The sequence below is a fragment of the Cloeon dipterum genome, chromosome 1 (genome assembly GCF_949628265.1).
Source record: "Cloeon dipterum chromosome 1, ieCloDipt1.1, whole genome shotgun sequence".
NCBI classification, from domain to species: domain Eukaryota; kingdom Metazoa; phylum Arthropoda; class Insecta; order Ephemeroptera; family Baetidae; genus Cloeon; species Cloeon dipterum.
In genome coordinates, this window is record NC_088786.1 from 28,486,190 (window position 1) to 28,503,436 (window position 17,247).

At 41.0% G+C, this 17,247-nt stretch overlaps 1 protein-coding gene across 9 annotated transcripts; it reads left to right on the forward strand.

Annotated features, from left to right (window-relative positions):
• Nucleotides 1–549: 549 nt before the first annotated feature.
• Rfx lies at nt 550–15,395 on the forward strand. 9 transcript variants are annotated; one of them, XM_065475831.1, is made up of 16 exons: nt 550–689; nt 4,837–5,057; nt 5,229–5,331; nt 6,902–7,009; nt 7,259–7,303; nt 7,920–8,043; nt 9,155–9,257; nt 9,760–9,882; nt 10,235–10,366; nt 10,501–10,682; nt 10,971–11,456; nt 11,515–11,636; nt 11,689–11,786; nt 12,419–12,574; nt 12,634–12,990; nt 14,564–15,395. In XM_065475831.1, exons 2-16 carry the CDS (start codon nt 4,899–4,901, stop codon nt 14,618–14,620), a joined length of 2,355 nt encoding a protein of 784 aa, XP_065331903.1. In that variant the 5' UTR covers nt 550–689; nt 4,837–4,898; the 3' UTR covers nt 14,621–15,395. The 9 variants fall into 9 exon arrangements, with proteins under 9 accessions (XP_065331903.1, XP_065331898.1, XP_065331897.1 ...); XM_065475826.1 differs by lacking the exon at nt 550–689 and adding an exon at nt 854–966; XM_065475825.1 differs by lacking the exon at nt 550–689 and adding an exon at nt 1,599–1,617.
• The last annotated feature ends 1,852 nt before the right edge of the window (nt 15,396–17,247 follow it).

Consider the following 17,247-nt stretch of genomic DNA (forward strand, 5'->3'; position numbering starts at 1 on the left):
TGTCTACAGTTCTAGTTAAGCTAATAATATTGCGTTTGCCGTATCTTATTTGTTATATATTGTAATATTTGTTTATGATATTTTAGCCTCGTATATTTCTCAATTCTTTAGGAGTTCAGTTTTGACTGAAATGATGTTCCTTCTCGCGCTTTTCAATATTCATTCCAGGCTTAGCACATGCAGATTATTAATCGTCTGCAATTTTAAATTGCATATTATTTTCATCTGAGGGGTTTGAATTAATTACGGGCGTCGAGGTCGAGTCGGCATGCCATGCAATGGATTTAGCGCGTACTCGCAGCTCGTATAGCATTATTCTACAGTTTTGCTGGAGGTTAGTTGGCCCAGAATGCACCTGCTTCGCTAGTGCCATCTATCAGAGGGTTGGCTCAGCAAATCACTTGTCCATCAAAACCTCAGCTCGCAAATTCACAGCTGCTATATATTCCGCGATTTCAAGTAGTATTGGTACAAATGCGGCAGACAGTCACTCCAAAAACTTATTTTTCAATCTGCTGAGCAATGTTTTAGAAACATAATTCAATTTATATTACATTAGTTGCTGATGTTAACGTTTGTCGATAAAAGTTTGGCCACTCAGTCGATCGAATCTGCGAAAGTAGTGCCGCGACAAATCCTAGCGCCGTAGTCATAGAGACACCATTTGGTCGCCAGTCAACAACAAACAGGTAAATAACCGGCTTTTTGAGGCCAAAATAATGACCACGATCAGGTCTGCCTGCCCCAAAGAATAGGCGAAGGTCAGTTGGAGGCTTGGCTAACCCAAAAGATACGCAGGGACGAATGGACGAGGCCAAATCGAGCGATTGTTTGGTTGCCATGGCGACCATTGTTGTTAGGGGTTGAAATCGGGCGTCCGATTTTCGCTCTTTCGGACGCACACATTGTTGGGAGTGCTCGCCAAATCTGCCGGAGAAAACTAGGAAGCCGAGTGTTGCTGACTAAGTGAGTTTGGACAAGGGGAGGAAGGCCTACACAGCTTTCAGCAAGGGGTTGGATGGCGCACCAAGAACATCACTCGGAGGGTCTCCGAAAATTTGAAGGGGCCCCCAGTGCGGTCTAGGGCGTGGGCACTGTTCGTGAATTTAACCACTGGACAATTATTTTAGTTAAAGTTCACTCCTCGCTCACCACTTTTACTTCTCTGTTCAATGTTATTCTTATGAAAAAACGAAGTGAGTAAGTGAGCAAGAATTAAGGTGTTAAGAAAAGGGTTTTCGTCCTTGAATAGCCGAAAAGCTCAAGCGATAAACCGTTCACCTCTGCACCCCACCTGGCGAAGGGTACGGGTCGCAACGCGCCGGCTGGACGTAACGGTGGCTGCCCTCACTTCGCCAGGAGGGTGCGCGGGGCAGGTGGCCGCAGAATCGGCCGCCTGGAACGGTGGACGTTACATCGGTTGCACGTAATAATATTTCATTTGATTGGTTGGTCGTATCAAAGGTGTACCTTAAACTAGAGCGCGAGTTGTAGTGGTATTTTGTGCTGGCTTGCGTTGGTGGTTGTCGCCCAGAGAGACGAAGGGAGGTGGTGCGGACAAGAGGGAATTTGCCTCATCGCACTTGAAGCTTCAAAAGGAATTAGCCGACAGTATGGGTATGTTTGGGTTTGCATCGAATTCCGCGCATTACGCGACCCCCGCTCGCCTCTGCTTATTCTGAGGCTGTGCTGAGGGACGGGAGGCGGAGGGAGATCAAGGAAAAGCAGCCTTAATCCAGATTTACTTGGAATTGTGATGGGACGTAGCAGCTGATCGTACTTGATATTGAATGAAAAGCCGTGTACCATTCGCATTTTCTCAAAATCCCTCTCGAGCTCTGAACACGCGCAAATCAATTCATGCTGTGCAAATGCAAATACAAACACACGGATGCGTGATAAAACATGAAAATAGAAATATGGACTTATTACGAAAGAAAAACGACAAGCGATTAATGCCATAAGAGTTTGCAAGGGCAGGGGTTTAGGCACGCGTTCTACAGCACCAGTCGCATGCCCGATACCCAATTTAAAAATTTCTTTCCTTGATCGGTTTTGGTTGACGAGTGTTATTTTACCAGTTGAAACAATATTTTGTCTGTGAATCCGTGAAATTCTTGATATTAATTATTTTAGGAATTAGCAAACGTTTTGTTTATCTTTTGATACAATCGATTCCGTTAATTGTAGTTAAAAAGGGAATTTCCTCAACAGAAAAATAGCACTGGTTCATTTACGCAATCAAGTAACCAAATAACATTGATTATCAATTTGCTAAATCAATTAAACCTGCAATATCTCGCTCGTACCATTTTAACTCTGACAACAGCTTCCATTTGAAACCCTGTATAGTGAAATAGATTTGTTTGAATATTTTATTATTTTATTACTTTTTTTCAGTTGAAAGATTTAAATATAAACAAATCCAGCTTGAATGTGCAGTCCATGGTTAAATCGTTCTAATTTTTATTTTCGCTAGAAAAACTAAACGCATTTTTATTATTACTTAAAAAATGGCCTCAAATACTGTACAAAGTGTCTTAATTTATTGATTTTGATGGGGAGAGCGATTAGACTCTCAAAAGTTAGGGACTTAATTCCTCTTCTTGATTTTCTGTTTGAGCTTTGTAGGAATTGGAATGGTTCAGGTATCAAATGTTTAATAGGCAACCGGTGCGTCTCGTATGCCAAGAAGTTGCATAAATCCACCTCTTGTTACAGTATGTTGTGGTTTACGGTGGCCCTGAGATTCCTGATATGGTTTTTTTTTTAAAAAAAGGCCATTGCTCAAAACTATTTTAACTTGTTAATTAGTTCAGCTTTTTTTCTGTTTATCCATCATTAGATTGAAAAGAATGATTGACTGGTGTACAATCCCAAGTATCGATATAAACTCTTATTAAACGTTTCAATCTACTTGTCAGATCCAGTCGAACGGTAGCGTGACATGTTAATAATTAAACTTCTGTCACGACAGAAAGCAATATTCGAACATTAAAAAGCGTTGAAGGTGTGATAAAAAGCCCCGTGGAAGTGAAAAATTCGCGCAATCAAAAAAGTGTGCCTGTCAATGGGAGTATGGTGATTTTGAATGTCTCGATTTTTAATAAAGTGGCGTCGGATTCAGTCTGGGGTGGAGGGGCTTTGGGCCGTCAGGTGGAAGACACACTCGCGTGTATAATTAGGCCGCGTGCTGCTCTCGTTAAAAGTTTCTGATCTCTTGCACACACCCTCTCGCAGGCGCGCACACGCCCCTACCTTGAATTCGAGAGCAAAAGAGTGCAGAATCCAGCCGAGGCTGCCGGGAAAAGGGAAGAATGGAAACTTTCAAAAGAAACCGAATCGAATTGGAATTCGGCAAGTAAAGGCGGCTCTCGCATTTCTCCGCCGCACTCATTGTCGGTTGCCAACTCAAAGCGGATTCCACTCGGCGGGTGCGTGGATGTATTCAGTTTGTACCGACACAATAATTGGTACCTTCCTTTGTCGATGTCATATTGCCTTGCCAGAAAAAAATCGGATATTTAGGAAAACTCTTTCAGCGATGGAAAAATGTGGGAATTCAGACATTTGCTACTGTTCAATCTCTAAGCAAAATTTAAAAAATAGAAGTACAACCCAACTTTTTAGTTTTCCGTTTTATTTAATTAATTTTAGTTATTACTTCAGTTTTAAATTTTCTAGAAATTGAGACATAATTTCAATTTTAGCTATTTTCCAACTTAAAGGTTTAAGAATCACAGGTGTAAAAGTATTGCGTGCATTCAATAGGTGCTTTAGTGCCACAAACGTTGTCTTTATTTCAGTACACAAAAAGCTGCGTGCAACCGATAAATAATCCTTTTTTAATTTATGAAAATATTTATTTGTTAATACAGATAACTTTTTATCATTTATTCTGCTTTTCACATTGATGCATAATTTTATTTTGAAGTGACTCTTTTGGTTTTCCTGCGAGGGTGTTATCATTCGAAGTAAAAAATTGAACTGGCTCCTTATTAATTGTGTGCGACGAATCGCTTCGACGAGTAATTAGTTGTAGATGGATATTCCGATCGAGTGCACTCGCAGAATGCAATAACGTTCATCGGGGGACGATGACTAATTGGCCCGCGATGCAAGCCGCCCTCGAACGCGCGCGACTCACCTGCTTGCCACCCCCATAACACCTGGGCTGACTCACCCCGGTAGACGCGCTCCCCCGCAAGCTTCCGAAATAGCTAGCCAGAGAGCATTCTCGTGGCAATCGTGGCGCACATAGCTGAAATTCAAGCTTTGGAACACCTCCGCGGGCCAAATGCAATGCCAGAAAAATTCGTTGAGGAGAGAGTAGAAGGGTATTTGAAATTTGTGAAAATTCACCATGCTCCTTACTTCGATATAAGGAATTCTAATCTCTGGAATATCTGGAGGCAGATTACTAGATTTTAAAAAGGGATAAAAATAGATCCTCTGCGAAGTTGTTGAAACTGTCTTAATCTTTGAAAAAGTCAGTTTTGTATCAAGCTGAAATCTTTTAAATTTGTTGATTTTGCCCTCTGTTAATTTAAACATCGTGGAAAATCTTTTTTCTTTTCGCTTTTTCCGTCCTTTCTCTGATTTTCCTTTAATAATTTGAAATTAATTTTCGTTGACAATCTTGTAGTGTTTATCTTCCTTTTTTAAAATATTTCATACCCCTAATAAATGACATTCATAACCAGGCATTTACTTCCACTTCTACATCTTTCAACACATCTAATTAATAAAAATCATGAATTAATTTTTTAATTTATAATTTTTTAATTTATAAAAAATAAATAAAGAGTAATCATTGTTGCGTCGGCTTTTTTTTAGTGCGGCCGGTGCGGTCTGCTTGTTTGACAGCGGCAGCAGGAGCAGCGAGAGGGCGGCGCACGATGGCCCAGCAATCTGGGCCGGCCGCCTCGCCGCCGGCCATCTTCCTACAGCAAACGGAAGGCGGTGGCGGCCAGGAGCTGCACGAGGTGGCGGCCGTCGTGGTGGACGCCGACCAGGTGGTCACCGTTGTGCCTCAGCAGCAACAAGTGGCCACGCAGGTTCGTGCCTTTGGGCCCGTGGGGCTGGGGTGGGCAGGGGGAGGGGCACGCATGTTGCCACGGCGACCGCGTCCCGCTCTTATCTTTTTCTCTCGCTCCCATTGTCAGTCGTGTGGGGCCGGGCACAGTCGGCGCCGATAAGTGTGTGACAGATTGCGCGCGTGATTGCAGACCGTGCTTGAGGAAACCTCCGTCGTGGACGCAGCGACCATCCAGGATACCGCTCCCCGCCAAGTCACCGCACAGGTCGTCGTCAGCAGCAACCCTCAAACAGGTAAATTATACTTTGAACCGATCCCGTGCTAGTGGAGGGAAATGAAATCAGGGCACGAACCGGGGAAGATGTCTCGTCTCGGTTCAAAGGACTATGTTCATTCGTGTAACTAGAAAGCCTGAAACAAAATTCACTTTTGAACCGGGGTTAAACAGTCATTAACTAGCAATAACGATGGAACTACTTAAACTCTCTTAAACAGGTCTTTCTTTTCAATTATTAAGCAGCTTAAGTATTACTTAAAAAATAAACTCGCAATATGAAATGTTTAAAATAACGGTGCTTAAAATATTCGCGGACAATTAGATTTTCCAAAATACAAAACCTGTAAAAAGATTAAAATACCCACAGAAAACATAAGTCTCCTCTTCATAAATTAACCAACGTAACTTGTGTTTTTTCTTTATTTTTAATGCATCAACTTCATCAATTGTTGTACTTGTGATGAAAGTCTATTTTTTGGCGCAGATATTGCCTCGGGTGATTTTTTGTATTTATATAAAATGAAAAGGTCACCATTACTACCTAAAATGGTTGTTGTTGAGTAGTATTACTAATATGGAATTATGGCCTTTTAAATTGCAGAAATTAAAATTATGCAAAACAATCTCAAGCTCTTCCAAACGCTTTTTTAAGCGCACTGTTCAAATTTTAAAGTGGATCAGTACAGATTTTTTTTATAATACCCTTACTTCCAACATGTTCTAAAAGTATGAAAGAGCTGAAAGAGTTAAAATTTACCACGGCTGCCGTTACAATTCCTGAGAAAATCGAATCCAATGTTTGCATACCAATCAAGCGGCGAGTACTGAAAATCATGATTCATTTCGCCAGAATGAAAATTTGCCTCATTATTCGCACACAGATTTATAAATCGCGATGAGACGAAACAGAAATCAATGAAAAAAAACCCATTGGAAAACCGTTAAATTTTTCGAGAAATTTGGCGAAATCTTAAATTTAACATTTTGCTTGATCCTATTTTGATTTGTGCACGATGTTCAGAGATTATTATTAAAACTATCGGTATGATCATCTGCTAACTGTAGTCAAGAATCAATTTCAATTGTTGCCCTGTATCAATCCACTTTGAGAATGAACTGCTAGATTTGGTTTTTTAGTGTTTTTTCGGTTGATGTGTGCAGAAAATATATATATTTTTAGGGACACCTCAAAAGTTAATAACTAATTAAAATATAAATGAAATCCTTTAATTAAAATTAAAAGACATCCAAAATTTTCGCTCACAATAAATGGCAGCAACCAACCTGCTGCCGCTTTTTTCGTTTTGGCTATGTGACCATTTATTTGTCCTTCATGGAAGGAAAGAGGGAAATTCATTACAGGTAGTTCTCTGGTTTCTGGTCAGCTCTCCCTTACCTCTCAACTTCCCTCTTGGCTTGTGTGGGGAAGAGCTGTGTCTCGATTTACTTTGTTTTCGCACTAATTATTTTCTCCTGTCCTTTGTGCCTTCTTTCATTGCCACAATAATTAAACTAAAGCCGCAAAAGTACTTTGCCTTACAATTTTGTTTGAATCGTCGCTCTTTTGTGTTTCCTTTTGCTAAAAGTGTCTGTGGTGCCGGTGAGCTCGTCGCTGTCATCGTCTCCTGTCTCTGGCTCTTCTTCGCCGCCGGCCGTGGAGCCCAGCGCCGCCCAGCAGTTCATCGCAGTCACAGGTAAGCGGCGGCTGAAGTTGCCCTCTTATGAACCCAAAACCAACCCCATCTTGCTCGCGAGCAGCTTTGGCAACCTGCAAAAATTCCGCGAATTGAGGATAAAAATTTGAAATAAAATACTACAATCGGCTAACGGGTTGCCCTCGTTGCTGCCATCAAAGCACCCCCTGATCCCTGATTTGGCCCCCGCTCGCATTGACCAAATGCGGTGGTGCACCAGACTTACTCGACTGCTGTGTGTGTTTGTAGACTCGGAGCGGTCTTACGCCTCTCTGACCCCCGTTAACCCATCTGGTAAGGAGAACCCTGAGTGTGTGCGTGTGACCTCTTTGTTTGTGCCTTGCTCATTGTCAGAGCTATTATGTGAAATATAATTATACCGGGGAAAGAACGAACACAAGGTTTGCATGCGTGTCGGCGGGAGAGGACTCGAGTATTGCCGGGAGGAGCAGAGGCTGCGCGCGTAAGCCGCTTACCTCCGCTAATTGGGCCCTCAAAGACCAATAACGAATTCAGTAATCCTCCGTCGCCGCCGCCACCGCCGTCCTCGCTGTTGTTGTTGATGTTGATGTTTTGCCCCACGCGCGCGTTCGCAACCATTAGCATATTACGCCACTTGCAAGTGAACGAGAGATCATAATTCCTCTCCACCCCTTACTCCTTGAATTTGTCCGCGTGGGTAGATGCCCAGCTTACTTTTTAAAATCCCGGCAAATGGAAGCCCGACCCTTACCTGGCCGCTGTTGAGTGCCCTCCTTTCGATGTTGCGTCGACCAATTAAATGCGAATTCGAATCGAGCGAAAGAATCCATGGTGTCCAATGGTGTTTTCTGCACGCGTGTCGATCTCGCACTTTGATCCCTTGTTCCTTTAAGCCGCCCCTGCTGACCTCTTGGCGCTTGCTCCGCAGTGTCTGGCGAACCTGGTAGCGTACAGGTGGTTACCGGCGACACAGTGGCTCACCCAACCTACGTGCAATATGTGGACGAGGCGCCGGAGGCCGCCACGATTTACACCACTACCAACGGGCAGATGTAAGTAGACCTTTTTTTCTTTAACAGTGAACTCGGCGATGAAAAGATTTTGCACGTATTTGGCTAACATAATTTAAGATTTAATCTAAAGTGTATTTCTTGTTCAAGTCATGATTCAATTTTTCTTTAACTGTTACAACACAACTCAGCCAGCCTTGAAGTATGATTTTTGTTGCACTCTTTGGTAGCGCGAAGAGACCATTTTCAGGTTTGCCACAGTCGATGATTACTCTGCTAATTTCATCATTTTTATTAGGTACCCTGTCTTTACAATTGGCATGTTACAAATGTAAGAATTAAAAACTACCATCTGAAATTTAAGGATTTTTATAACATCAAACGTAAGGAAGCCGAATCATCGATCATCCTCACAAGTTATCGCTAATATCGTGTTTATATCACTGGACCCTGTTTTGATTTTTCCCGGTACGCATAGATCAAAGACATACACGTACTTGGTTGCTGGTGACGGCATTTCGCTTCAAGTGCGAATCATTGTTCCACTCACAATCCCTGTGTTAATAATCCCATTTCACTAACAAAATAACATTATCGCATCCCTTTCTTTGCTTTGGCAATCTGCTAATATAATCAATTGACATAAATTTTTACAAATAATGTACTCTTTCCACATTTATGACCTGTTTTGGCTCGTAAAATTAGAATTCTGTTGGCTCATCAGCAGCAAAACTTTACCAGTAATCGTGGTAGCCGCATTTTTTCTCTGTGATTCAAAAATTATTCTGTAATGTTATAATTCAATTGTCTGCCAGTTCAATTGTATTAAGTCGGACAGCCTGTTTCTGCCGCATAAAATTGTTGGTCAAAGTCATACTGAATTAAGCGAAATAATTTTAACATGAAATCACCTAATAGATCTAATAATGGTCATTTTCTAATGTGTTTAAAAACCTACCGATATAAATTTGATTAAATTATTAGTCAAATCTGTGAATTTAGTTCGGATTATTTGTTTTGTAATACCGGAAATATGTTTATGTTTGTTGATATTTTCGGTTCTGTCAGTTAAGTAAATTGTTTATCCTTGATCATTATTATACTCGCAATTTATCCTTTCGTTAAAAATAGCTATTTCTTTTGTTATTATCAGGGCATACCCTGTATACACCATGGGTGAAACAACGGCGACAATGTACACGCCTGCAGCTTCAGGGCAGTACTACAGCAATCAAGGCACAGCCAACTATGGACAGGTGAGTCGTTTCCTTGAACATACTTGCTTAAGAAAAAACATGAAAACTGGTGCATGTAGAATGAAAATGATACAATCAGTTTGCTCATCCTTGTACAATATGCATCTTCACATTTTACATTTTAAGTAGAAACAATAATAAGCTCAGACAAATTTTGTCCATTGCACAATGCTTCATGCAAGCTACATGTAAACAGACAACAACAAAAAGCTAACGCGATGCGCAACGTAATGAGCACCACAATGTAGATTTGTGGAATAGCTGAAAGCGAATCTCACGTATTGTTGTGTGTCACATGACGCACTGAATAATAAATTTCACTTTCTGTAAGTGATATATTTGATGACACGAATAAAACATTAATTCAAATTTTGGCCCTCAGAAATCCATTATTGCTCAATCATAAATTATTTCAAAACTAAATACACCAACAGCCACCAATTATCCGATATTTATTTTTACCCTGGATCACATCTGTGACTAATTGCTGGTCCTTGGTTAGGACCATACGCAGCTGTTGACGCAAACACCAAATACCGCAACTTACATCCTCCAGCAGGGTGTCGACGCCAGCGAGGCACACGCTTTGATCTCCAACAGGGCCAGCCCTCCTACTGTTACTGCGGTGAGTTTCTATGCTAAATTTATTTTTATATCACCAGTGCATCATTTTACCAGCGAGGAATAACTAAATAGAGGTGGATGTTATCTCATTCTCAAAGTTTCAGACTAATTCTTTATTTTCTTGGCTAAAGTGCAAGGTGGAAGGGAGTTTTTCCAATGCTCAGAATGAGGGGGCATGCAAGGTTGGTTCAAGCTTGTCCTTCCACTTGTACTGTAGAGTTTCTTAATAAAATTGTCGTGTAGTGTGTATCTGAATTAAAAGAGAATATATTGTGCATCTGTCATGTTTTGGCAATAACCTTGGGTGTTTGGTTGCTTTTGTTTTCTCTGCTTGCCCACTCGCTCGAGAGTAGCAGGAGGTGACAGGTTACATGGTGCCTGCCGAGGCCAATAACAGCAGTGGCGGCGAGGCCCTTGACGAAGGGGGCTCGGACTCGGGCGGCCACAATTCGCTCAGCCACGCCACCCGCATATCCCCGGCCACCGTAAGGACAGAAGCTTACTCTTCTTTAATTGGTTTGCCCCTTCCTGTCTCTTTATATTTTGGTTTTTGCCTTCGCCCCTCCTTCATTTTTGTCTTTTACGTGTGAAAGCTGAACAAAGTCTTTTGCGGTCGTAGGTCCAGTGGCTGGTTGACAATTATGAAACGGCCGATGGAGTCAGTCTGCCCAGGTCTAACCTGTACCACCACTATTTGCGCCACTGCACCGATAACAAGCTCGACCCGGTCAATGCTGCCTCTTTTGGTAAACTCATCCGCTCTGTTTTCATTGGCCTACGCACCAGACGTCTTGGAACCAGGTAACCCATTAAAAACTGAATGAATGAACGAAATGACTGTTATGCAATTACGCTGCATCATATAATTTATTGATGTAATTTGCACACTAATGTACTAAAATTATGCTGCCTTGTGTAGCAGAATAAGCACCAGCCGTTAATTCTCCGGAATTGGCTGGACTTCTGTAGCTTTCAAAATAAATATATTTCTTTTTTTAATATTTTGTAGATTGAATCAGAGGATGAGTTAAGCCAACTTTTTAAGTAGCATAAAAAGTGTTTCATCAATCATCAACTTGATCTTTGCAGGGGCAACTCCAAGTACCATTACTACGGCATCAGGGTAAAGCCCACAAGTTCTCTTGCACAAAGTTCTGAGCAAGAGGAAGCATCTTCGGTGTCTCCTTGCGGGGGTCGCCAGGGTAGCCTCACTGGGTCGGGCGGAGGAAAGCGGTTCAAGGCCACTATCAAGGTGAACGACTTTGACGGGCAGGCGGGAGGCCAGGTGGCGGCCACGGCGTCTCCCCAGGTGGCGCAACACCAGCAGTACCTGGGTGAGGCCACCGCTGCGGTGCCAGAGCTGCCCAACATAGAGGTGGGAGGCTGCCCTTTGCCCGACCAGTGTACCCTGGAGGACGTCGACTCCTTCAGGAGCATGTACCGCGAGCATTGCGAGGCATTCTTGGACGCGGTTACCAACCTTGAATTCAACACCGTCGAAAGCCTCTGGCGGGACTTCTGGCGCAGCTCTGATAACAACAATGATGAGTGCGAGGAGGAAAAGTACCTGGCCAAGTGAGTGTTTCGCTGTACAAATCGCCACTTTGGTCTAACGTGATTATCATCCATCTAGGTTGAAGCTATACGCTTTGTGCGAGAGCGAGGTCGTACAGGCGTTTGTCAAGAAGGTTGACTTTGACTTCTACCAGAATCTAGTTGAGGTGCTCATTCCAGACGTCCTCAGACCAATTCCAAGTAATTTCATCATTTTTTGCTCTTGCTCCTATCAATATTACTCTTATTTCAGGTTCCTTGACGCAAGCTATAAGAAACTTCGCCAAAGGCCTCGAAGGGTGGCTTACTAGCGCCATGACTGGCTGTCCTGAGAAGATGATGAACATAAAAGTATGTGCGCTTCAATCTTTCGACTTTGTCTCTACGTGGTAACCATTTAACAAGAGATATATTATGTTTCTATTAGTCAGCATCATAATGTTAAGTCAGCTCACAAATTCCTTTCTTTTATCGTTTGAACATATATAGCATTTAAATTATAATCATGATAGATCTCAACAGGGCAAGAGGCACGAATCATTTGAAGCTTTGAATGTAAGATCCATTTTTTACTCCTGAGTGATCGCATTTGAGTACGATTTGCTTCAAAGCTTTGAAGTCAATCTCTATCAAATCCAAAAGGTTTATACAAAAAATAAAATTACAAGGCGTCAAAAGCCTTGTTTAGCTATAATGACATTTTAATAATTACTACATGCGAGTAAGTTTAACTTCATGTTCTTCCTTGTTATTAGTAGGAAAGTGATTTGCTTTTTTCTGGTAGCCCATGTTTAACATAATATAAACAGTTATTAATTAATATTTTTTTAACAGCCTGAATTTAACTTAACTATTTGATTTTCTACAACTACATTATTCAATAAATTAGTAATCTTGCTCATATCTAATTTATATTTCGCTTTTAAGTTGCTAAAAATCCTAATAGCTTAGATTCTAAATATTTGCTTTTGTTTTTTGTACAGCTTTGCGCTGTAAGCGCGTTTGCACAAACTCTTCGCAGATACACTTCACTTAACCACCTGGCGCAAGCGGCTCGTGCAGTGCTGCAGAACTCAACGCAGATCAACCAAATGCTTGCTGATCTCAACAGGGTCGACTTCCATAACGTTCAGGAGCAGGTGAGCACTATCCCGCTAGGTTGCGCAATTCGATTGCTGAAGCCGCCTCGTGTTTGCAGGCGTCGTGGGTGTGCCAGTGCGAGCCAGAGATGGTGCAGCAACTGGAGGCTGACTTCAAAGAGACGCTGCAGCAGCAGAACTCACTGGAGCAGTGGGCCAGTTGGCTGAAGAAGGTGGTGGCCACCGTGCTGCAGCCGCACGAGGGCAAGCCCGACTTTGGCAGGGCGGCGCGCCAGTTCCTGCTCAAGTGGTCCTTCTACAGCTCTATGGTCATCAGAGATCTGACCTTACGCAGTGCCGCTTCCTTTGGCTCCTTCCATCTCATCCGCCTCCTCTACGATGAATACATGTTCTACCTGATAGAACACCAGGTTGCCCAGGCCACCGGAGAGACGCCCATTGCTGTCATCGGCGAGGTCAGTTCTAGCTCATTATTTTCATGAATCGTATTTTTTCTTTATTTGACCTGATCTAGTTTTGAGAAACAATCTCTTGAGATTTAGTTTCAAAATTATCTTTATTGTTCTGCAGGACTATTTTGCAACATACATTGCCATATCCAGTTAAACAGCAAATATCAACGTAATTGGTAAAAAAAAAGATGTGGGAAATTTTTCAACACCTCTTGAGAAACTTTTCATTTAAAATTTCTTGAAATGCACTTAAGTTTTCATTCAGACACATATTCGGTGGAAGATAACTTCATAGGCGATAGCACTGAACTTGAAAGCAGTTTTTGTGCACTTTGACACTTACAAGTGGGGCTAGCAGTTTTATTCTATGCGCTCTTGTCTTGCCAAACAAGTTAACATCACACATTGTGGCTACTAAAGGGCACAAATAAGGTGGACTGTTTTTGTACAGAATTTCATGTGTCTGCACTAGAACATCATGATAATTTCTTCTATTGACTACAATTGAAATTAGACTTCTTTAAAAAAGATCAAAAAGTTTTTTCCACGTTTTGCCTTATAAATATAGCGAGTTACATTATTCTGCAATATTTGTAGATTGTGAAACTTGGCCTGACGAGGAAAGGGTTTTGTCAAAAACCATGCCTTACAATTCCGCTAAACCCGAATTCAACCGCTTTCTCAGCTCAATCTCATCGCTAAATTGTATTTATTGATCTTTAATTTTAACTTTACTAATTGATTTGAGATGCACGCGGGAGTTATGACATTCAGAACCCACTAAAAGCACCTATGTTTTGTGTGAATTTAAGGCCATCCATTTCAGACCTGACGACAACATCACTTAATATGATGTTCATTATGGAAATGCAATTTTCGATTGCAGCTAATGTACAAGTGGATGTCGTCCGCATAATATAAAATGTAGCTGCACCCATCTTTAAATAAATTAACCACATCGTGCGTGAAGGTTGAAAACAGAAGTGGGCCTAAACAGCTCCCTGAGGGACGCCGGCCTAAATACTGATCCACTTGGACAGTTTGCCATCTGAACCGTGGCCAGACAGATAACTTTTAAAGAACTATAAATTTAGAATATGCTGGGATGAAGACATATAGCCTCGTGTCAAATCGTCATTAGTAAAATTCCGGAAAATAGGCATTTGAGATAGCTAAAATTTAAATATGCTGGACTTCCAGCTTGACTATACCACCAAATTTGAATATATTTTGTCACCTGTTCCCCTTTGTAATAATTCCCCCCTCCGTTTCTTATTTTCCTTTGAGTTTTAAATGAACTTAAGACTTTATAAAAGTACTTGGAATTTTGTAAATTCAATGTGACATGAGTATTTTTACTGTATAATCTAAAATAGATTTTAATCTCTTCATGAAATAAGGCTGCAGTTGACAGCTGAAACTAGTTAGAATAAATATAAACAACGATTATTTCAATGAGAAATGTCTAATTTTTTCTTCCACTGTGACTTTCTCGAGTGTGACTTTCAATCACTTTGAATTCTTTTTATTGAGTTACTTTTTGAGTATTGATTTTTGGTACGTTTGTTGGTTGCAGCGCAACTCTTTGGAGGACGATGGGCCCGATCGGAAACGTGTCCGGCTGATGAGTTAAAGACATGAAAACGGAAAGCACATTCCCTATCTTGATTGTTAATGTTCTGATTGTTGCTGTGAGCTCAAACACGAACACACTCATAAACTCACTGGTACACAAAACACACTTGTAATCACACACTGGAAACTGTGTAGGTGTTATTTTTGTATGCAGAAAAGAATTAAAAAAAATGAAGATGAATCAGCAGCAGCTAGTCGCAGCCGACTGCTGAAGCCGTTGGTTTTTTGTAAAGTTTTTGTAAGCTGCTCTTTCTCTTGATCTTTCTGGTGTCTTTGGCCCGCCGCCGTTACTGTGCCATTCGTGTTTAAGCGGCCTTCCTCCGCTCCTGAGAGGGGGCTCTGTGTGGGCTCGCCAACTAATTTGATGTTTTCCTGCGTGTAAAAGTCAGTCAAATGGATTGCTTGCTTAAAAACTGATTGGGTTGGTTGGTGGTGCATTACTGTTGGTGTACATATTATTTTGTTTGCCATTCTAGTCACTCTTCACTCACATCATGTGTTCATCTTTGTCTCATCAGGGGGTCTCATTCTGTGCGAAATCGATACTTTCGCAGATTGCGACCTCGCAGATCAGCACTCATGCAGGGCGCGTGCTAAGCACAAACTAGACATGTAACCAAAAAATAAGGGAAAATGCTTTCTTCGCCATTGAATTACTGTGTTTGATTGTTTGCTAACTTCACCGACACACATAGAACACACGCTATCTGCTCTCACCAAAAAGATTTGAACTTATTTTTAGTTTGGTAATAAATTATTCGCATCAAAGACGAGCCAACTGTTGTTTTTTTCCTTATTTCCTTCTTTCGCTGCAAGGTGAACTCGCACATTCCTCATATTCGTTCTCTCGAAGCATCAGGTTGCTCCTGATCAATAGTCTAGCGGCAGCAAGTCCGGTTTACCGCGCGGGTTGCATAAGATGCCAGCTTCCTGCTCTCAGCACGGCTCGGTCAGGAAGCAGAAAAGCTGCTCTCGCCTTTTTTTATTGATATATAGAAGTGCCGCGCGCTGCTGGCCCAACACTCTGCTACCTCTGCTGGACAACGTGCACACACACACTCACTAGTGTCCACGCAAGTGTGAAATAAACGACGTCGTCTCTTGTGATAAAGCAGAGTGATTCGAGTTGTAGCTGCAGAGAGCTCATCTCGTCTTTATCTTTCCGCTGTGTGAACAAGTAAGTGCCACTTCTTAATTTTAATCACTTCTCGCCATCGATCAATTGTTATCAACCACTCGTTGTCATTAATAAAGCCTTTTGTCAATGATATTGCCGTTAATGGGTCTGATCTGTGAGAAATTAAAGATTGTTGAGCTCAAGTACCTTCTCTTTTTGCAATCCGTCAGCTTAGAAACGCTCTAAAATAATGCCATTTATATAAGGTTAATATCTTGGTAGTGGTAAAATGTGTTACAAGTTCAGCTCTACGCTTTCAACGTGCTGGTTGCATCAGCGAAAAGCAAAATTTTCAGCGCCGCTGAGCGAACATAAACCCAACTTATTTAACAAACTTAAGAATGGAAAGTTCTGAACACCTTAATCAGCAATTTGGAGGCAAATAATTGTAGGTTATGCCGTGCGCGATGGGTATTACCGCCGCCGTGTTAATGGTGATTTCATGCGACCTTCATGGCCAGGCGCGCACAAAATTTAATATTTTATGCCTCTCTATTTTTAAGAATTCTGTGCAAAAGAATACGCAAAAATGGCTTAAAAAGATAAGAAAAAAAATAATGAAATAATTTACTCTTTTACACATACTATTGAGGTCAAATCGCAAATTAGAAAAGCGTTGCTGAATACCAATCATAAAATCATATTAATTGCTCATCTCATACATACTATCAGTTTCGCAAAAGATGCTAATTAGTTTTGATCTTTTATATTATTTCCATATTATAGACTTGATCGGATCAAACCGGTATAGTGCTTAATTGTTAATGCGTGAAGAGTATAATGCATGTTTTATTATTCCCGACACTGTACAATAAAATAAATAAAAGATTAGCTTACAAAATGAATATGATAAACCTTGTGTTGTGATGGAAGATTTTATTACTTAACTAGATTTTAATTACAAAATGATTTCTGCTGGCCCTAGTTGACCCTGAATTAAACAAGAGTTCCTGATTTATATTTTATATTCGCTCGTGTTTTGGTTTTATTTATAATTATTAATAAAAGTGATTTATCGAGATGCATGGAGATATGTAAAATATTGGACTGTAATAAATCTTGTTTATTTTTCATAATAATGATAAATTTGCTATCATACATGAATATAATATTGCCGAACACACACACTACTTCCAAATCCATTTACCACAATACACATGCTCTAAATCTTCCAAATGTAACTGATGGAACTGATTTATTTACTTCACTAAAAGACTCCGAAAATATAATTTAATTCTATCAAGTGTGCCCTAATACTTCTGTTAGAGGGTGAAAATAAATTTAATGGCAGGAAACTCTCCTGAAATAATAATACTTTTAAAATTTTGCCTTCACACCATTCCAAATTCCAACTGGTCCCCACGAAGCTATCTATGATCAAATCAAAATATCATTGAAATTGTATAAAGCAATTTTGGTTAACTTTCTGAAAGGAAAAGCAGGCAGCC

Excerpts from the sequence above, each read along its gene's own strand:
- Rfx (XM_065475825.1), top strand. Across the intron at positions 7,304-7,919 it reads GACCCCCGTTAACCCATCTG|TGTCTGGCGAACCTGGTAGC; the intron begins GTAAGGAGAACC and ends CTTGCTCCGCAG. Across the intron at positions 10,367-10,500 it reads CCCGCATATCCCCGGCCACC|GTCCAGTGGCTGGTTGACAA; the intron begins GTAAGGACAGAA and ends TTGCGGTCGTAG.